The 22,000-nt window shown below is 39.0% G+C and overlaps 1 protein-coding gene and 1 long non-coding RNA gene across 3 annotated transcripts; one reads left to right on the plus strand and one right to left on the minus strand.

Annotated features, from left to right (window-relative positions):
• Positions 1-83: 83 nt before the first annotated feature.
• Positions 84-9,147, plus strand: smarcc1b (SWI/SNF related, matrix associated, actin dependent regulator of chromatin, subfamily c, member 1b). Of its 2 annotated transcripts, none has more exons than XM_044335722.1 (28): positions 84-350; positions 656-775; positions 1,154-1,239; positions 1,367-1,448; positions 1,545-1,637; positions 1,829-1,898; positions 2,009-2,078; positions 2,194-2,269; positions 2,546-2,671; positions 2,912-2,997; positions 3,094-3,200; positions 3,288-3,347; positions 3,731-3,759; positions 3,897-4,012; positions 4,160-4,231; positions 4,321-4,434; positions 4,717-4,870; positions 4,998-5,108; positions 5,370-5,429; positions 5,564-5,822; positions 5,975-6,046; positions 6,130-6,176; positions 6,269-6,389; positions 6,487-6,629; positions 8,038-8,172; positions 8,300-8,432; positions 8,600-8,686; positions 8,790-9,147. In XM_044335722.1, exons 1-28 carry the CDS (start codon positions 174-176, stop codon positions 8,855-8,857), a joined length of 2,874 nt encoding a protein of 957 aa, XP_044191657.1. In that variant the 5' UTR covers positions 84-173; the 3' UTR covers positions 8,858-9,147. The 2 variants fall into 2 exon arrangements, with proteins under 2 accessions (XP_044191657.1, XP_044191658.1); XM_044335723.1 differs by having other exon boundaries at positions 2,915-2,997; positions 6,281-6,389.
• Positions 9,148-15,004: 5,857 nt separating this feature from the next.
• Positions 15,005-17,278, minus strand: LOC122970224. The gene is made up of 3 exons (XR_006399175.1): positions 17,163-17,278; positions 16,863-17,003; positions 15,005-16,671 (listed from the first exon to the last, which is right to left on the minus strand). It is a non-coding gene; the product is annotated as an uncharacterized LOC122970224 (long non-coding RNA).
• Positions 17,279-22,000: the final 4,722 nt, after the last annotated feature.

Raw genomic sequence — 22,000 nt, forward strand, 5'->3', positions numbered from 1 at the left:
TCAATCAATCTGAAAAACACTTGAAAATAAAAAAGCAATATAAAAAATGACAAAAACCTATGTGGAACTGCGGAAATCACGGTTTATCTCGCGAGAAAAACCGATAACCCCAAAACGCTAGCAAGCGCGCTAGCCAGTTTTGTCCCCCCGTTTGAGATTAATCTCGGTTTATAATGGCTACAATGTCCGGAGGTACAAACCTCGACATTCCCGGGACAAGCCAGAGCAGCTCTTTGACGGCCACACACCGGAAAAAAGACAGCAGTCCGTCCGCCAGGTTCTGGGAGAGTCCTGATACTTTAGCCCAGCTGGATGTGGTGCGACAGTGGATCGGGAAGCACTACAAAAAGGTAATTAGCAAAGAAGCTAGCCGCCTCCTCCCCCGCTAGCAAGTCCTAATGGCTCAGACTGTAAACAAACATCTCATGCTGGATAACGTTGCGTTTACACTGGCCAGCAAGATTTGATCACTAAAGTTAAATAGTGCAATACTTGCTTGAAATAGAAATACAAAAGATGAAGTGAAAATGTGGTTAAATCCTAGAGGTTAATCAGACCAAATGCAGCTGTTAAGTTAGCGAGACTGTCGATAAAATGCCGCATGATGATGAAAAATGATCCTCCTCACAATCTCCAAATGTGTGTGTCTGTTCAGTATGTGCTGGTGGATGCTCCATCCTGTCAGGCTCTAGCTGCAGTGACCCTGCAGCTTCTCCAGTTCCAAGAGGATGCTTTTGGCAGACAAGCCACCAGTCCCACTCTCACCAAACTGCCTGTGAGTCTGCCTCTCACTGTTCATCACTGTCACACTGTTCACCCTTATTTTACTCAATCTAAAATAGCCCTGACTGTTAGCAGCCTCCAAAGTCTCCAACTGTTGTGATGCATGTTGATTTTATGGGTTTTAAAGGTGTTTGACATCACTATAATGTTATATGACCATCAATAGATACACAGACAATAAAGGTAAACACAAGAGTTTAATCACTCAGTCTTGACCTTAGAGAGGATAAAAACACAATAAAACTAAGTCTAGCTCAATTGTGGTCCTTGTTACAAAGGTAAAAAGGTGAGATGACATGTCTTTAAATCCAGCAAGATTGGGTAAAACATGCAAAACGAACAGTTTTAGTAGCTAGTAACTTCTCTGCAGGCACAGTGCTTCCTGGACCTGCGGGCAGGAGGTGGACTCTGCCACATTCTTGGCACTGCTTACAAGTTCAAGGCTGAGCAGGGCTGGTGAGTAGCAAGTCTCTTATGTCTTCGCTGTTTCACAGTGATATCCTCAACCAACCTGGTCTGCATTTGTTTGATTCCCCCTTAACGTGGCATTGATGTCTCTTTCTTCCCCTGCCTGCCTTCACAGGCGAAGGTTTGACTTGCAGAATCCATCAAGAACTGAAAGGAATGTGGAGATGTTTGGTACTATTGAAAGAGCATTGACGCAGGTGACAGACACATACACACACACACACACACACACACTCCAGCCCACAAAGGACACTCCATTGATGAATGTGTACATGTATTTTCTGTGTCACCAGAACAACTGTATATCACTGCCTGTGGTCTATCTGGACCCTACACTGGATCAGGAACTGGCTGGCAGACTGACCGGTATCATCACCAAGCACCAGGTAAAGTTCTTCAGAGGAGGATAAGGGATAAGTGGACGGAGGGTTACACAGGCCAAATAAGGAGAGTAAATGTTATGCTAGTATTACAGATTAAAGAAAAGTATCCTTAGGCAGGTCTGGCTGATTAAAAAGGAGCTCTGATAATGTAGTTCAGTCTCATTGCTACTGGATCACATTCTGTCCTTCCACAGGGTACACTCACTGACGACCGAGTGCTCGCCAGTCACCACATATATCCCTCACCTGCTTCTACAGAAGAAGGTCAGTCATTTATTCTGTGTGTGTGTGTGTGTGTGTGTGTGTGTATGTTATCTTTATAAAGCAGCTGGGACTTAACTTGTTACTTTTTTTTTTAACACACCTATTTTTAGATGAATGGATGCGTCCTGTCATGCGAAAAGACAACCATGTCTTGGTACATTGGGGCATGCACCCTAACAGGTAATGCATGAGCGCACACACACACACACACACACACACACACATAAACACATACAGAGGTTCTCGCACGCAAACAGAATACGAAACCATTATTTCTTTTGTCTCTTTACAACAGTTATGACAGTTGGTTGTCCTCCAGCGATGTTGAAGGAGAGATTGAAGAGCTGCCACATCCAGAGAAACCTTGGAGGGTGAGCACACAGATGCAGACAACCTCCAGTGCTGTTCCACAAGCTGCCACATTTTACTATATCAATAGATATATATAGATATTTTACACTGCACAACATGACACTACAGTGAGCTGTATTCAGTGTCCAAAATTAACTTTCTTGCACCTGTTAGAGCCGTTGGCTAGAAATTTGTTTGTTACAAGCAGTGTTGATGAGATGCACCAAGATATATTACCCTACACCTGAACTCCCTATTCAGTACTCATTTTATTCGGGTGGATGTGTGCGCTCCAGGTCCATGCTGGCTGGGTTCTGGACACAGATGTTTTCAACGAGTGGATGAACGAGGAAGACTATTGTGTGGATGAGAGGAATGTACCAGTCATCCTCCGCCAGCGCATTCACCTCCGAGACAATCAGGTTTGTGTGAAGCTGTAGGCACAGGAGGGCTTGTGAAGGGAAAGGTGTTTTTAATTAGTACACAATTAAATATTTAATTAAACAATTAAATTATGATACAGAGAGTGAATGGATTTGAATAGATCTTACAGTAATAGAGGAGTTTTTTCAAAATATAAAGGGTCTTGATCTTTTATGTTATAGTCCATGACACTTAAACTCCGGCTTTCTTTGTATTTCTGCAACTATAACAATGTGTAGCAGGACTCAAAGTCCACCCCCTTCAAAAAGAGAAGACGCTCCCCATCACCTCCTTCCTCTGAAGGCAGGAAGAAAGGAAAGAAGGGGTAAGACATGCCAGTTTCATTCAAACAGGGTTTGCTCTCTGTATGGTATTTCTTTGCATGGTTTCATCTTTCATTTTTATGTGTGTGTGTGCACAGGAGAAGGCGTGGACAACAGGAGGAAGAGCCAGAGGAGGACCTGACCAAAGACATGGAGGACCCTACTCCTGTCCCTAACATGGAGGAGGTCGTACTACCCAAGAATGGTAAAATACACACATTTACCACAAACTAGAAAATGCCCTGTGTTACAGGAGAGTTTCACATTTGTTTCATTCTCTTTCTCTTTGTAGTCAACCTGAAAAAGGACAGTGAGAATACTCCTGTCAAAGGAGGGACGATGGCTGACCTGGGTAGGTTATTGTTAATGTTTACAGAAGAATGTACCATGTGTACATACATCTGAATACCTCAAACAAAACCCATGTGTTTCAATAGTTTTTAGATTATGTTTTAATCTTGTTGTAATCCCTTCTTCAACAGTGTGTTGCATTTAGGTGACATGCATGCTATCAGTTATTTGGATTGTCTGTACACTTACAAGCATGTAGCTGGATTGCGTTTCACAGTTCCTTTTGAATTGCTGAATAAATTAGAGATTCAGAGGTCTGGCACCAGGCTTACAAGAATATTTGTTTCTTGTTTAGAACATTAAGAACTATAACATACCAGCTTTCTTTGTTTGCATGTGTGTGCATCTTGAGTTTTCACCCATCCCTCAATTTCCCTCTTTCAGATGAACCGGAGGATGATTTCCCAGGAAGGGTAAATATGACATTTTCATATGTTCAGAATGTTTGCAGCAGGACTGAGGTAGTCTGTAGGGTTTGCTTATTTTTTGTTTCAGTCAGTCAGCAACGTAAAAATGTTATTTAATTTACGCTGTTTGGATGCTACATCAGGAGGATGAGGAGGGGAGAGGGGAGATACCACGCCTATCAGAGGGAGAAGACAATATCACAGAACAAACTCATCATATCATAATACCAAGCTACACATCTTGGTTCAATTACAATAGGTAAGTAAATACACAGAAATGCACAAATTTTCATTTGACATTGAGCAGCACTTTGTTTGTAGTCCTCTTACCTGACTTTTCCAAATCTGAACCCAACTATAAATCTAAGCTTTAACCCTAAAAACCTTTTGTGTCAATATTTCCCAGCATCCACTCGATAGAAAAGCGTGCACTCCCTGAATTCTTCAATGGAAAGAACAAGTCAAAATCTCCGGAAATGTGAGTATAGCTGACATTCATACATCAGCAAAAATGTCAAATCAAAGGCTCGATGAAGCTAACAGCATGATCTTCCCTGTACATTGCAGCTTCCTGGCCTACCGTAACTTCATGATTGACACGTACCGGCTGAACCCCCAAGAATACCTCAGTTCAACCTCCTGCAGACGCAACCTCACAGGAGACGTCTGTGCTATAATGAGGTATAACTTAGTGTGTGGGTGTTTGCAGCCATTGCTGGCTAAATTAGGTGTCGTATGTGAGTGTTCAGCTATGTGAATGTGTTAATGAGTTAAATATGTTAATGATGGGAAGGAACATGCAGTATGAGGTGTACTTTATGGGTCTGCAGTTCAAAAGCAGCTTTTATTTTTAATTACAAAATGACAGATTCTGGTTTGTGTATTTTACATTTTTGAATCTGTGGGGGCAGTTTTACCTGGAACACAACAAAATGAAAAACAAAAAATATTCTTTGTGTCCAGGGTTCACGCGTTTTTGGAGCAGTGGGGTATGATTAACTACCAGGTGGATGCAGAGAGCAGACCTCTCCCCATGGGACCCCCACCCACTCCTCATTTCAATGTACTGGCTGACACACCGTCCGGGCTGGCTCCCCTGCAACACAAACCCCTGCAGGTAAAACACACACACACACACACACACACATACATACAGAGCACATGACAACAAACAGCTCAGCAAGCTTGTATTTGAATCTTAAAATTTTCCTAATAAACTCTGCCACTCGCTCTCACTCTTGCAGGTGTCGGCGTCGCAGCACATGTTGTTTTTCCCAGAAAAGAGCCGAGAGAAGCCTTCAGACAGCCAGAACTTTGGTTTGCGCACCGACATCTACGCCAGGAAACACCCTAAGGTGTCACACAGCAACAGCACAAACGCACAGAAAATTACATCTTTGTTTTTAAAGCTTGTTTAAAGTTGTTTTAATCTTTTTTTTTGCATGTTTAGTATATTTTGTACTGCATGTACTGTATTTGCATTGGTTTGCTTATTTTCCTCAATTTGTTTTCCATTCATATATTTTACTTGTCCCTCTTCTCATCAATATCTGCAGTTAGGTGTTTAAAAAGTTACTACTATCATTCTTAAATGACTCTTATGACCTCTGTTTCAGACCAAAGGAGCCAGTGCAGGAAGGGAATGGACAGAGCAAGAGACACTCTTGTTATTAGAGGTAAGACTATCACTTTTTGGGGGGGACTTTTAACAATATAACAACTTGTATTATAACAGTGGATTAAATTTACACTATAATGATATTTTATAAAAGTGTATATACTTGTCTCTCACCTTCTCTGACTCTCTCAGGCCCTAGAGGTCTACAGAGATGACTGGAACAAAGTGTCAGAGCATGTGGGCTCCCGAACGCAGGACGAGTGTATCCTCCACTTCCTTCGTCTGCCAATAGAAGACCCTTACTTAGAAGACTCCTCGGCTTCCCTCGGCCCATTGGCGTACCAGCCTGTGCCTTTCAGCCAATCGGAGAACCCCGTGATGAGCACTGTGGCCTTCCTGGCATCTGTGGTGGATCCACGGGTGGCATCAGCGGCGGCTAAAGCTGCACTGGGTGAGAGGATAGAGAGAGAGGAAGAGAGTGTTCATATATGTGTAGTCCATGTTAATATGAGTGGATGTATGATTTTTAAGACTGTTTTGTATGTACGGTGTGTGTAAAGGAAAAAAAAAATGTGTGTGGTGACACTACATCTTTGTCCTCAGAGGAGTTTTCCAAAGTGCAGGAGGAGTCCGTGGATAAAGTCTTTGAAACTTCCAGCCAATCTGAAAAGACAGGTGAGATTGAAGTACATACACACGTAGTCACACACTGTTTTTTCTATAATACATGTATTATATTTTTTCTTTCTGTCCCTCAGAAGCAATGGATGCAGAAAAAATGGAGACAAACTCCACCTCCCATCAGGTGATACACCAATAAGAGTTTTACAGGCATATTCTATCTGCTGATGATTTATGTTGTTTACCTTGAGTGTGTGTGTGTGTGTGTGTGTGTTGGATCTGTTTGAGGTCCCCGCTAGGGCGGATGGACTGAAGGTGGAACCCAGCGCGGCACAATCGGAGGCAGTACGAGTCAAAAGAGAAAATGCTGAAAATATACTTGCAGAGGAGAGAGACGGTAAGTATATATGTGCAGGGTGTGTATTTGTGCGTTTACTGTATATGTGTTCATGTGCATGTCTGTCTATATTAAAGAAATCCTCTCTTTTATCCAGGGAGGGGAGATGACGATGAGAGCATAGGGCGGCGGGAGGGAGAAGGGGATGACGGGGGGAGAGTGATGGAGCAGGACCTGGTGGAGGGCAGCGTTGCCACGGCGGCAGCAGCTGCTCTGGCCTCCGCTGCTACAAAGGCCAAGGTAAAGACCCGCCCTCCCACTTCAAAACGGACAAATCACAGGATTTTAATATGAAGAAATTGTTGTAATTTTAAATAGAGGCTTTTTTCAGTTGTCGGACGTCTCCTAGCAACCAAGACTTTAAGACCTGGCTTTGCACTTCTAAATGATGTAGAGTATGTGGAGAATATATAGTATCCTTGTGAGATTAGCACCAAAAATCAGGTTACAAATAAAAGTAAATGATTCTATAAACTCACTCTGTTTCCAAATTTGCAGTTCATGTTAACCAGTGAGGTGTTGTGTCTTACCCTGTATCTACACCATGCGCCATAAGTATATTAATGGCAGCTCAGTTAACTAAACAGCTAGCTGTCTGGATAATTTAGCAAAGACAGTGTTTATGTTAACACGTAGCTACTAGCTATTTGTGTAATTTTAGCTATTTTCCAATTTACATGTGTTAACAAGACAGGTGCTTTGGTTGGCTCACTAATGAGTAGAATCACTAATTATCAAACCTCAAAAACAGCCAAGTGTGTCCATGATTCATGATCTGTTTCCGGTTAATAACATACTTTTAAAATTTTGATTTTATTTTCTATCATCTGCCCTCAGTAATTTTGGTATTATAAAGACCACCAGAGGGCGCCTTACCTCACCTGGAAGCTTGCTCACAGGCATATGCTGATATAAAAATGTATAGTATGATGACAAAAATTGACACAGTATACATTGTCATCTTCATAATAATGGAATCCAACAGTGGAATTGAAACATACAATACTTACAGTACACGTTTGCTTGTTGCAAAACATACATAAGGATGTTTTTGGCCTTTGTGTGGCAGTTTCAATGAATTTCCAAAAGTAGTGTCCATTTTACAACTAAATTGACTGACCCAAACAATATAACACACCATTTTATAAACCTAAGATTATCCTCAACAGAAAGGGGTGTCATGTATGTTGCTATGAGATTAATGGGTATTTTAGATTCCAGTGTAAGTCTGTCTGTGTGGCAGAGAGGCGTTCCCACCGACTGTCATGGCCAGCTACCGTGACAAATAGTTTGAGTGATACTGCAAACCTGCGGTGGTGTGACCACGTTAAATGTTTTCCATAAAGATGTATAGTTGGATCAATTATTGTCCCACCCCTAGTTGTGATGATTGATTAGGTAGTTTTCTTCCTTGCAGTGTCTTTTTATTTTCTCTCTGCATCCTCGACACGCTCTGTCACGCCCAATTTATTCTAGCCTCATCTGCCTCCTGTCAACTCTTATCTTTCCCTCTCTTCCTCAGTGTGTTCCCTCTTTATCTCTACCTCCACATTTCCTCATTACAAGCTCTTACCACACCCTCTTTCTTGTGGTGTCTCTTTTCTTCTAACTTGTAACTTCCTCCATCTTTTTCCTCCTGTATTCACAGCACTTAGCGGCAGTCGAGGAGAGAAAGATCAAGTCCCTGGTGGCTCTGCTGGTGGAGACCCAGATGAAGAAGCTGGAGATCAAGCTGAGACACTTTGAGGAGCTGGAGACCATCATGGACCGCGAGAAAGAGGCTGTGAGTGAACGTGCTTGCTCTTTTTAAATCCAGCTAAATTTCATCTTTTTAGCATTTCTTCTCCCCGGGGTTTATATATGGAAGCTCATATCACTCATACAATATGTGTATGCGTGTTGTCATGCAGCTAGAGCAGCAGCGGCAGCAGCTACTGTCAGAGAGGCAGACTTTCCACACTGAGCAGCTGAAGCAGGCAGAGATGAAGGTGCGCCAGCAGAGGGAGCAGCAGGGGCAGCCGGGATTCACAATGCAGCATTCAGGTCTGGCCACACACACACACACACACACACTGAAAATCACACTCCTCCTAAGATATGACACACTCACAACCTTTTAGGACACAACAAACCACATCTGCATCTGATGTCACTCAGATCTTTATATTTCATCTGTCATATCATTGTTACTTTCATGCCTCCTTCTTCAGGCCAGTCCATGCCCAACCGAATGATGCCTGTTGGAGGAAATGCCCAGACGATGGCCCCTCGACACCCTGGAGCTCCCAATGGCATGTGTGAGTACTTTTTACTGTTATAAGTTTAAAATGCTGGTTGTATTTTGAGCATGGTCGGATTCAGTGGGTGTAATTAGGCTGACTTCTTCTTTTATTGTCTCAGACCCGTCCTCACAGCCTGATGGGATAGCACCAGCTCAGCCCGGTCCTCCAGCTTCAAGCCACACTTGATCTGACCACAAAACAGGACAGATGCATCAGTCCTCCTTCAGCAAGGACAAACACATGAAAATGTCACACTGGCATAGATGTTCAGGAACAGTAAAAATTGAAGTCTGTAACTCTCCAGTAGTCACATTTTATAGACTGAACGCTACACAAGCACATAAAACACAGTTGATGTGTATTTGGTCAAACGGCTCAGTCTGTCTTATATCTGTGAAATGTTTGTGTTCTGATGTCAGAGTTGAGAAATCTGCAGAATGAACTCAGCTCATTAAAGTTGTTTTATACGAAACAAACTCCTGTTTTGTCTTCTGTCCTAGTTCAGCTGGTTTAACTGTGAGTGTGTGAGCTTGTATCTGTTTGTGTTTGAGAGAATGTGTATTAAGTTCTTTTCTACATTAAGTAGTGTGTGTATCTTCATGGTACGTCCCTCATGTCCAGCAGTTACACAGCATTTAAATGACATGCTTTTCATTTCACTTTGTACAAAAACTTTAGAATACTCTCCCTTTCATCAAGTATGCTGAATGAATTAATGAAATCAAAAGTATTCATTCAACATGTTTTCAAGTTTTCTAAAAGTAAATTACATACACTTTATGAACTAGTCAAAACATCAGGTTTTTACAATGTAGGTGAATGAACTAAAATATTGGCTTTACATATTCTGAACTTGTCTGGTTGTTGGATTTTATTTTTATTAGCTGATTCCTGGTTCTCCTTCATAGACAAAAGGCCCAGTATGAGTAAGTACAAAACCATTGAATCCACACAACAAATAGTTTCCATTTAGAGAAAATTGGTGACATTCAGTGCAATCACTCCCAATGACCATCATGGTGATGTCTTGATTTTAATGTACACTGAGTGAATCCAAGTAAGAGTTATCCTCATATGAACTTGTTTAACTGCATGCTACCCATTTTTTTCAAACAATCCCCTCTGCAATAAATCTGAGCTGTTTAAAGAAATGAAATGTAACTAACTAACTCTCTAATGTTTCTAATATTTTGTCTACCTGATTTACATCAATGAGGGTCAAAGACTAAAAATTAGAAACTCAGTGTAGAACAGTACAATCCAACAGCACCACAAACAACAGCCTCTTTAATACAGTTTCAATGAAAACTCAACATTATAACTTCAATGAAGGTAGGATTTATTGCAGTGTAGAGACGTCACATGTAGGGCGAACACTCCAACTTTTTATTAATATGTTATCATCAGCCTTCTTCAGTCTTGATCTTGAACATTGGGGCAAAATAATAATAGTGATAATAATATCTGTTGTACTATCTTGTAGACTGACGCCTCGTTATCATCACACAAAGTGAATCTACACAAACCAACCAGACAAGCTCACAGAAATGTTTGTACTCTAATGTCGGAGTTAAAGAATCTAAAGTTCTTTTATATGAAACTATTTTTGTTTTATCTTTTGTTCTTAATTGTGGGTATTTACATGTATGAGAGAGGATCCTAATGCCCAGCAGTTACACAACAACGTTAATATGACAGCTTTTCATCTTCCCTGTGCCCCTCTGAGAGACTGGAGTTTGTATAATATAATAATACCTCAAAGCAAACTGTGGTTCATTCACTTCTTTATTTAATCAAGTTGTAAGTGGTCATCCAACAAGTTTTTAAGTTTTAAAGGCAAATTATATTATTAATCATATGATATTTTTCTAGAACACAAAATGTCAAATTTTTTACAGTGTTGCTAAATGAACTCTGAATTAATGAATTTGTTGGCTTTACATCTTCTGAACGTTTCTGGTCTGGTTTCTCCCTATTAAGTGATTCCTGGTTCTCCTTCATAAACAAAACACCCAGTATGAGTATTACAAAAGCACTGAATCCACACACTAACTTAGTATCCTCTTTAAAAGTCCAGGATATCATGACAATTACTCTAATGACCATATTGGTGATGTCTCTGGAAAAATAGCATGATACATTAATTCAAGATGAGTTTTAGAACAGACGGAGGTTTAAGTGTCTCACAGCTTATGACAACTGGATCTGCAAGGTGTCCTTTGTAATGTGACTTATGCTAAGTATATTGAATATAAAGGTCAATGAGGAAACAAAAGTTTGTATAAGCAGGTTGAATAAATGTAGACTTATGATGAAGACAGCTATCTTTACACAAGAAGGTGGCAATGAGGATCAAGAGGGCTAACAACGGTGTCCGTTCAGAATATGGAATTTCAGCCTGTGTAATGTTCAATGTCATGAGACCTCCTAAAACAGTTAAAGCAATTTCTTTCCTGGGAAAAGACAGCAAAATTAGTCACTTTTCCCAAGATTATGGGGCAGAAAAGCAAATGTTTCAGATTTACAGACTGACTCTGTAGCACTCAGTATTTATACACAGAAATTCATATGTTAACAATTATTATGAAGTGACAGAGTGTACTCATAGTTTGATATGATCCATCTTCTTGAGAGAATATTTTCTTTGTTTCAGTCACTGCCCGATTTGCACATGGATGCATAAAGAGAAATTTTGAAATATGAGGTATCTCACTATGGGACATGCTCCCTGCCCTTGTCCCCACAAGCTTTTTTACACTACGCCAGTCCTGGCTGGCAGTCAGACATGACGTCCGCTCCCCGGAGGAGGGACTTCCTCCAGCTATAAAAGCCTGACTTCACGTCCTCTTTTCAGTCTGAGTAAGCAGACCTCTTCCTTGCTCCAGGCAAGGAGAGTAGTCTGGTGAAACACCTTACTGATGTTTCAGAGAACTGGGTTTAATTTCAGATAGAGGCATTTTGTCCTCTGCCCCATGGGGGCACTAGGGAGGCAAAATTGCACCTCTTGTGCCCAGTACTTGTGTTGGTATGTTATGTTGAATGCACGACCTCCTTTCAACCCACTGTTAGTGCGCTATGGAGAGGTAGTGGCTGGTAAAGCCTTATCCAAGAGTGTGAGTACATCGCCCAAGCCTCCAGGCAGGCCGGTAGGGATCCCCTCATTGTGGTCCGTGTGCATTCCATGTGTTGTGTGGAAGCGCCTATGGCCTTGTTCGGTGGGGTGAGTGTCAGGGACATATGCACAGTGGCGTCCTGGTCTATGTCTTGTCCATTCATAAGTTTCTATCTCTTGGACATGATGGGCTCCTTTTCAGGGTCCGTTATTGCAGATGTGACTCAGGACTTGTGAAAAGGTTGGTGTGTGTGTTAGCTGTGGTTCACCTGACCCCCCCTGGGCAATTATACATCTGCATTCTCCCGTGATCCAAGAAGACTCAGGAAATGTGGTTGCAGCAGTTTGGTATATGACCTATGACCCCTGCGAGGTCAGGCATTTTTTTTCACCCAGCTCTAGTCCATGTTATCTGGACTGGGTTGGGCCCCCTACTGCTCCGCTAAGCAGCTGGGATTATAAAGTAGTAGGTGGGCCGTGGCGACTAACCTGTGGCTGGCCTGGCTCAGTGAGGCAGTCTGATGATATGGTGTGGCAGGGCCTACATTCTTCCAGCTGTGTGAGCTAGATGGTGAGGTGGCAGCGAGACACTGCTTATATGGGGTGCGGACGCGCGTAATCAGTAGGCACATCCTGATTTGCCTGCTACATTCATGCAAAGTGAGTGATTGTGTGCGTGTGATTGGTATTACCCATAGAGTACAGTAGAGGGCTCCACCTGTGCTTATAGACCAAGAGTTACAATATCGTAACCTTCGTTACATTGAGTCATGCAGCATAGATGTACTGTAGAGCTGTAAAGAAGACCCACTTTTAAACAGAACTTCATTATGTTCAGATGCTGTGTGGGTGAGTAAAACTACTTGTGTTTGTGCTTTTGTCCAATGATATCACACCATCAGTGCAGACAGCCTCTCTGAAGCAGATAAAAGAAAGCAGCCTTTCACCAGTCTCTGCAAGATTTTTTCCAACTGATCAACCGATTGCCAAAAACTTTGGCAATCAGTTGTCAATACATTCCCTTTTGTTTGTGCATCTCGCCCATTTTATACTTAGGATCTGAGAAGGTTATCTCTGATTCAATCCAATGACTTTCCACCTGTTGTACTGATGACTGATTAGAAACACAAATCTATATGTGTGTATAAAAGTCATTTCACCAATCCTCAGTTCTTGAACTTTGGACACTCACTAGTTAAAACCAGTAGTGGGTCAAATCCCCACTCACATGGCACTCCATGCCATGTGCTGTGTTTGTGTGTGTGTGTGTGTGTGTGTGTGTGTGTGTGTGTGTGTGTGTGTGTGTGAAAGGGAGGTAGGGTCATTTATTGTTGACACCCGGCAGTGATAAGGTTTGCTGATGTAGTCATCCTGACGAGTCTTTTACTCAGCAGGCGTCTGCCAACTAAACAACGGTGGAGGATGATGAAGAAATGAGGGAAGTGTCAGACTTTTAGAATTACTGAGGACAGTCCCCCTCACCCAGAAAAAATGTTCACACATTTTTTAATGGTCTGAATGAAAAAAACAAACATTTTATTTATTCAGTTTTAGCTATATAGAGACAGCACACCATGTAATGTGTAGGGAAGAGCTTTAAAGGTGGTTATTGCTCTGCACTTTTCATTTATTGCCTATTTTTTACAACCTAACTTTGTGGGAAGGAGAGGGGGAACAACAGGTTATGGAGAGTCCTTTGGGAGTACTTCGCTCGTGTCAGTAGCTCAACTTTAACTCTGAGAAACACCCCCAACTCTGGGAGTGATGCCCAAATAAGAAAATATGCACCATGTAGCAGGTGGATGTGACTCCCCTCGTTGAGACCTGCTGATAGAGTATCAGCGGAGCAGAGGAGAGAGACTAAGATTACGATGTAATCAACCTGTGCGCTGGTATTTTTTTTTCTTCCTGAAAACAAATCAATACAAAGCTGTTCTGAGTGATCACCTTTATCCCATGATGAAACATTTCAACACAACATTGTAACACTTGTAATAGTGATCAAACATTAACATGAACAGTGTCTCTAGTCTCTAGAATATCAGAATAATTTTGGGGGGTAAATTGAGCCATTGACTCAACTTGCCCTAGCATTACTGGCACATTTTACCCCACAACCTCCATTTTGACAAAACTGTTTCACACAGTGGCTCATATCCAGTTATGCTAAATTTATGACCTTATTTTGTAGCTTACACTGACTTAAAATAACATGTATTAATGTCCAAAACTTATCTATTTTAATTAAGATACAAGACTGACAACTTTAGTAACATGATGAACTTCTTCAGAGTTATGTTAAGTATCAATAAGAAAATATAGTAGCTTTGTTTGTTTGTGAATATCCAATGTACAGTTGGCAGTGTTAAGTTATTAATCCTGTTGTCACCCCACACATTAATACAGTAGCATATTGCTGCCACCATGACAAAAAACATATTTGCTCAGTTTCTCGATATGATGAAAACTCTCTTATTATAACAGCTGCTCTTTAAGTGCTGAATTTTCTTCTATGGTATTCAAAAACAACTCATGAAGATATTTTTCGTTAGTCAAACTACAAGTGGATCTTTATGAATAATGACAGACAGGTACATGATGAAAAAAGAGGAACCTTTATCGTAATATTAGGGGAGATGATCTGGTCCTTTCACTGTTAAGCAGAAACTGCTAAAATACACAGACTGACACAAGTACAGCAAAGTGATGTTTTTACTGCTTCTCACTTTCTGATTGTTTGTGGGAAAATTCATGTTTTGTGTGCTGATGTGCGTATGTGTTACCATGGTAGCAGAAGTGAAAAAGAGAAGGAATCAAGAGATTGAAAAAATATGTTTTTTGTCATGGTGGCAGCAATACACTGCTGTATTAATGTGTGGGGTTGCAATAGAATTAACACTGCCAACATTGTTAAGTTATTAAAAAATGAACTTTTTGTCCTTGTCTCTTTGCTCCTCTACAATGAGATCAATATCACCTACACAGGTAATAACTTACACTTTCAAAGCCATCCTTGATATCTTATCTCTCAGCAGTTGTCTTGCTGGATCAGTAGACTATATCTGACCTTCACAATCACTGAAGTTTTGTGTTTAGTTTTGGTTTCACATTGTATTGACAGTCCTCTGTCATGCATGTCTTCAAACGTGCACTGCAGTGTTTTTCAGCCCTTCCTGTAAATCCTCCTGAAGCAATTCAGAAGTGATATCATGAGCCTATCTGAGGCCTACAGATTTTTAATAAACAGATATATTTGCTTTGTACAATCTATTTTGATACATTTCAAGTTATATTTCTTGTACAATGGTGTAATTTCACAAATTATTGCCAACTTATAGTATGTACCACTGCGCCACAGTGGAAAAATACTGTTATGTAATGACACTTTCAGTTTCATTCTTAATCACTCAAAGTAAAGAATACATATGTTGAATGATTTCAGTGATTGACAACACACAATTACTGTAGCTATGAATGTTTTCTCATGCAAAAACTGAGTAATACAGAACTACTGTATATATTGATGAGATCTAGCAAAATAAATCAAACAACAGTGTAACAGTGTTACTTGTAAAAACAATACAAAGTTGAACCTTTTCTTGTCTTATTGCAACAATTTACTGGTAAAATCTCACGAACTAGAATTCAGATTCAGATTTGTTCACAGAATAGTCTACTATTCTATACCCAACACTTTTTTTATCATCCTCTCATTATGGCACTTATCATGCAGTCATATTGAGTTTAAACAGCTCTGATGATGCCTTATAAAGTTGTATGGCCACTACTACATGTGAAGTGCACAGAATCTTTGAGGGAGAATGTGCTTTATTGTTTACTTTCAGTGATGGATGTATCTTCATGGTACACTCCTGAGTTGGAAATGCAACACAATTTCCATGTTTTCAGTAGAGATGTTAAATCATGTTGAGAAGAGGAACAACATTGCTGTCACACCTAATACCTCTGTATAGACACACCTATATTTTTGTGGGTGTATTTTTATTTTCATTTCTCATCTGTAATGCCCAGCAGTTACACAACAACATTAATATGACAGCTTTTCATCTCCCCTGTGCCCCTCTGAGAGAGTGGAGTTTGTGTACTGTTTGTATAAAAATAACAATACCTCAAAGCAAAATGTGGTGCATTCATTACTATATTTAATCAAATTGTAAGTAGTAATACAACAAGTTTTTAAGTTTTAAAGGCAAATTATATTATTAATTATGTGATATTTTTCTAGAACACAAAATGTCACATTTTTTACAGTGTTGCTAAATGAACTCTTTGAATTAATGAATTCTTTGGCTTTACATATTCTGAACGTGTCTGGTCATTCGAGTTTCTTCTGTAATGGTTTTTGCCTTAGATAACAGATACACCCTGCCAGTGTTGATGAGGTACAGGCAGGTGGCTGTCCTCTACCTCTGACCTAGTTATTGAACAGATTCCCAAAATGCAAAAAAGGCAGGACAAAGCCTTGCGACCTCTTTGGCCCCACACTTTTATATAATTTGTCTTAAAGCATCTATATCTCAAAATCCATATATGGTCACCAACCAGAACATCAGCAAACTGATAAAGAGTGTTAACTTGCACTTGCACAAAAGTTCAGTTACAATTCAGCTCAACTGACAATATTTTCCATCATGTGTTTTAGTTAATTGTCAGTTTTCATTGAGTCTTTACAGAGAATCAATTTAGAGGTACATTTGGGTGGAGTGTGTGTCTCGAACATACTATGGTGATTAGCTGATTCCTGGCTCTCCTTCACAGACAGAACGCCCAGTATGAGTTTTACAAAAGCAGCGAAGCACACACTCACTTAGTATCCACTTTAAGAGTCCAGAATACCTTGGCATTCAGTCCAATCTTAGTGAGGTCTCTGGAAAAACATATAGATACAATAATTCAAGATGTGTTTTAGAACAGACAGCAGTTTAAATGTCTCACAGATTATGACAACTGGGTCTGCAAGATGTGCTTTGTACTGTTACTTATGCTAAGCAGATTGAATATAAAGGTCAATGAGGAATCAAACGTTTGTATGAGCAGGGTCAATAAATGTACACTTACACTGAAAGAAGCTATTTTTTCAACAAGATGGTAACGACGACAATGATTAAGCCTGTTAACTGTACCCATCCAGGAATTGGAATATCAGCACTTGCTATGTTCACTGTTATGAAACCTCCAACAGTGATAACAAGTTTTTTCCTGGGAGAAGACAGCAAAATTATTCAAGTCGATCTCAAGATTATGGGGCAGAAAAGCAAATATTTCAGATTTACATATTGACTCTATAGCACTGTTATAGTATTTATACACAGAAACACATATGTTAACAATTATTATGAAGTGACAGACTGCACTCACAGTTTGATATAATCCATCGTCTTCAGAGAATCTTTTCTTTGTTTCAGCAGTTTTTGCTTTGCTTTTGCTTCTTCTTTTGGTTTTACTGGGTTATGGTTCGTGGCTGCAGTGAGACCCCTCTGTTTATACATTTATGAGTGAGACGATGTACTTCCTGTCTCCTCCTACTTCCTTCCTCTCTGAGCATGAACCAGATACAATATTTTTTGCCTATAGGATGGTGAGGTCATGACCTGCCCTACTGATGTGTCACCATGATAAACAGCTTGTGTTCTTTTCCTCAGATGATGTTTTCTGAGATGGAGGCTGAGATACTAATAGCAGCCATTAAATCAACAAGGTGTATTTTACTGGTATAAATAGTGAATGTGATGACAAAGCACTGTGACAAAGAGGAGCATCATCTGGGAGCACTGTCTCAAGTTTGCATTTAGGCTAAACTACATAGACTATAAATCAAGTATGCATAAATGTGTTGATATAAAAAGTACTTCACAACTACAAGTTGTCTGCAGTTTGTGTCTTTTATTTCATAGTTATGAGGAGATGAATGAATATGTCACTTCTTCTGTTTATTTTTGCTGTCTTTGTTTCCTAAAACAAACAAAAATCAAATGATATTTGACACTTTAAAGTATGTAGGAGGATTAGGGCCACATGAAAAATGTATTTGAGTTCTGAAATTAAAGTCAGTATTCTGATTTTAAACTCAGAACTCAAATAAAATTTTCACATATGGCACTAATCCTCTTCTGTATTAAAGGGATTGCAGAAGTGTAACAAGATCTAACATTTGAAATGCATGTTTATCATAGAAAAAACACCCAGTAGGAGTATTACAAAAGCATTGAATCCACATAGTTTCCATTTAGAGAAAATCAGTGACATTCAGTGCAATCACTCCCAGTGACCATCATGGTGATGTCTTGATTTTAATGTACACTGAGTGAATCCAGGTAAAAGTTATTATCCTTGTAAAACTTCTTTAACTGCACGTTACTCAGTTACCCATTTTTTTAACAATTACCTCTAAAATAAATATCAACTGTTCAAAGAAATGGTGATTCAGCTCTGTTTCTGATATTTTCTCTGACAATTTACATCAATGAAGGTCTAAGACTAAATATTAGAAACACCTCTCAGTATAACATAGTACAATCCAACAGCACCACAAACTACAACTTCAATGTTTCTGAAAATATTTGAGGTAAGAAATAGGCAATGCAGTAACAGAATCTTGATCTATATTTGATCAGCACTGACTAGTTTGAGCTGATTTTGGTTTCAAGGACCGCTTTCTTTTTTTTTCAACTTTATTGAGTAAATGACACACATTTGTTTTAGTCTGAGATGTAGGGGCTACAGTGCAACATCTAGTGGCTGAATGTTGTGTACTGCAACTTTAAGATGAGTTTTTAGGATTTTATGTAGCTTCATAAATATCTCTGACTATGAAAATAACAACTGGGTTCGTAACCTGTCCTTGCAGTGAGACACTGTCCTTTGTAATGTTATTTATGCTAACTATTGTCCTAAATGTTTGTTCTTATTGCAGAGTTACGATTTCATAGGCATGTTTCAGTGTTCATTTCAAATAAATTATCATGTCAATTCTTGTTTTTTTCTTGTTGTTGTCATTTCCCCCCTAAATTAAATGGATTGTGGAAGTATAATGTTCTCTACCATATGCACAATGCACTTCAGTAATTTCTAAATCAAAATAAGCTTATTTTTGAGAGATTGTTTAATCACTTACTAGCAAGCACCACAGCTGCCTTTGCAACAGCCACAGCCACCGCTATTACCGCTACTAACAATAAACACCAGGTGCTTATGTGAAAGTCCTCCACTTCCATATGGATGCTATTCTTTGACATTGTACAGGTCAAAGATGATCTATATTGATGCCCTATAAGATGCCCTTTTCCTAAAACTGGAGTGAGCAACACAGTCAGCATCTGTACAGACTCAGAGCAGCATCACAACATTTTAAACATTTTTAAAACTAAAAGCTTTGTGTCTATGTGCTAAGAGGTTGGCAGCGTAAAATTGGTATTAGTGTCATGAGGATTACAAATGATTTTTATTTAAATTATATTCCTTATTCCATTGTTTGTAAACACATTCTTCTTCTTTTTGAAATTCAGTTCAGTTTTTTTTCTCTTTTTTCTGAAGTTCAGTTCTTAGGAGTGAAAGCTGATCCTCTGAATCCGAAGTTCATGTTTTGTTTATTTTTTTCCCATTCTTTGTACATTCTTCAGAATTATGTTAAACTTCAATGAGAAAATACTGTAGCTTTGCTTGTTTGTGAATATCCAATTTACTGTTGGCAGTGTTAAGTTATTAATTCTATTGTCCCCCACACATTAATACAGTAGCGTATTGCTGCCACCATGACAAAAAACATATTTGCTCCGTTTCTCAATATGATGAGAAAACTCTCTCATTATAACAGCTGCTCTTTAAGTGCTGAATTTTTTTCTCTGGTCTTCAAAAGCAACTCACGAAGAAATTCATGAGTTATCCATTAGACAAAACTACAACTGGATCTTTATAAATAACGACAGACAGGTACATGATGAAAAAGAGGAACCTTTATCGTAATATTAGGGGAGATGATCTGGTCCTGTCACTGTTAATGAGAAACTGATAAAATACACAGACTGACACAAGAACAGCAAATCGTTGTTTTAACTCCTTTTCACTTTCTGATTGTTTTGGGGAAAATTCATGTTTTACGTGCATATGTGCATATGTGCTACTGTGGTTACACGCTTCCTTGTCAAGGAAGTGTAACATGTCTTCAAAGATGCACTGCAGTGTTTTTCAGCCCTTCCCGTAAACCCTCCTGAAGCACTTCAGAAGTGATATCATGAGCCTATCAGAAGGTTTAGGCCTACAGATTTTTAATAAACAGATATTTACAGGTATTTGCTTTGTACATTTGATGCATTTCAAGTTATATTTCTTGTACAATGGTGTAATTTAACAAAATGGTTTGTAACTTCTGCGCCACAAAGGAAAAACATTGTTATGCAATGACACTTTCAGTAAAAAATAAATAGCAGTATAACAGTATAACTGATGATGATAATTCTTGCTTGGATGATCTCCATCTTCATCTTTAGGCCAATGTTAGTTAATAGTCTGTTTATGGTTACCTACTAAAAACAATACAGAGATGCCGTTCTGTGAACCCTTTTATCTTATTGCAACAATTTACTGTAAACTCTCATGAACTAGAATTCAGATTAAAAAAAGAACATAATCACAGAATAGTCTACTATTCTTTCTCCAACACTTTTATTTTTATCATCCTCTCATTATGGCATTTATCATGCAGTCACATTGAGTTTAAACAGCTCTGATGATGCCTTATAAAGTTGTATGACCACTACTACATGTGAAGTGCACAGAAAATTACATTTGTTCCCAGTGCTTTGCAGTACAATGTGCTTTAAATGTTAAGATGGTAAATGACACAGGTTGTGTCACTGGTATCTTCACCAGTGCAAAAGGAAAGTTAAGATGCACATCAACACAATGCTGTATACTTAAAGACACATGCTTAAGCTTTGTCATCACGTAGTGGCAGCACTGCTCCCTTTATCAAAGCTCCTTCAGTTTATTTCATATCAAGTAGACTGAAGTGACTCCCCTTCAATCTTATGAACACACTAACCAGACAAGGTCACAGAAATATTTGTGCTCCAAAGTCAGAGTTAAAGAATCTGCAGAATCTGTTTGTACACTGTATAAGAACAACAATACCTCAAAGCAAATGTGATGCATTCATTTCTTTATTTAATCAAATTGTAAGTAGTCATCCAAAAAGTTTTTAGGTTTTATAGGCAAATTATATTATTATTAATTATATGATGTTTTTCTACAACACAAAACTTCAAATCTTTACAGTCCTGGTAAATGAATGAATTAATTCTTTGGCTTTACATCTTCTGAACTTGTCTGGTCATTCGAGTTTCTTCTCAGCAGCTGATTCCTGCCTCTTTTTCATAAATGAAACGGCCAGTATGAGTATTACAAAAGCATTGAATCCAAACGCAAACATAGTGTCCATTTTGAGAATATCAGTGACATTCAGTGCAATAATTCCAATGACCATGATGTCTCTGGAAAAAAATAGGAAGATACAATAATTCAAGATGAGTTTTAGAATAGATGGAGGTTTAAATGTCTCACATACTATGACAACTGGGTCTGCAAGGTGTACTTTGTAATGTTACTTATGCCAAGTAGATTGAATATAAAGGTCAATTACGAAACAAAAGTTTGTATAAGGTCAATAAATGTAGACTTATACTTTGGTCAGCATACAGAGTCCAGAGTCCAATGCCTAGCAGTTACACAACAACATTAAAATGACACTTTTTCATCTCCCCTGTTCCCCTCTGAGAGACTGGAGTTTGCACACTGTTTCTATAAAAATAATAATACCTCAAAGCAAACTGTGATGCTTTCACTTCTTTATTTAATCAAATTGTAAGTAGTCATACAAGTTTTAAGTTTTAAAGGCAAATTATATTCTTATCAATTATATGATGTTTTTCTATAACACAAAATGTCAGATTTTTACAGTGTTGCTAAATGACCATGATGTCTCTAGAAAAACAGGAAAACACATTATTTCAAGATGAGTTTTAGAATAGATGGAGATTTAAATGTCTAACAGATTATGACAACTGGGTCTACAAGGTGTGATTTGTAATGTTACTTATGTTAAGTAGATTGAATATAAAGGTCAATGAGGAAACAAAAGTTTGTATAAGCAGGGTGAATAAATGTAGACTTACTCTGAAGAAAGGTCTCTGATTATCATG

Source organism: Thunnus albacares, chromosome 19 (genome assembly GCF_914725855.1).
Source record: "Thunnus albacares chromosome 19, fThuAlb1.1, whole genome shotgun sequence".
Taxonomy (NCBI): domain Eukaryota; kingdom Metazoa; phylum Chordata; class Actinopteri; order Scombriformes; family Scombridae; genus Thunnus; species Thunnus albacares.

Coding starts and splice junctions, on each gene's coding strand:
- smarcc1b (XM_044335722.1), top strand. CDS start 174: ATGGCTACAATGTCCGGAGGTACAAACCTCGACATTCCCGGGACAAGC. Junction 3,348..3,730: donor AGGGACGATGGCTGACCTGG/GTAGGTTATTGT, acceptor TCCCTCTTTCAG/ATGAACCGGAGGATGATTTC. Junction 4,013..4,159: donor TCTTGGTTCAATTACAATAG/GTAAGTAAATAC, acceptor AATATTTCCCAG/CATCCACTCGATAGAAAAGC.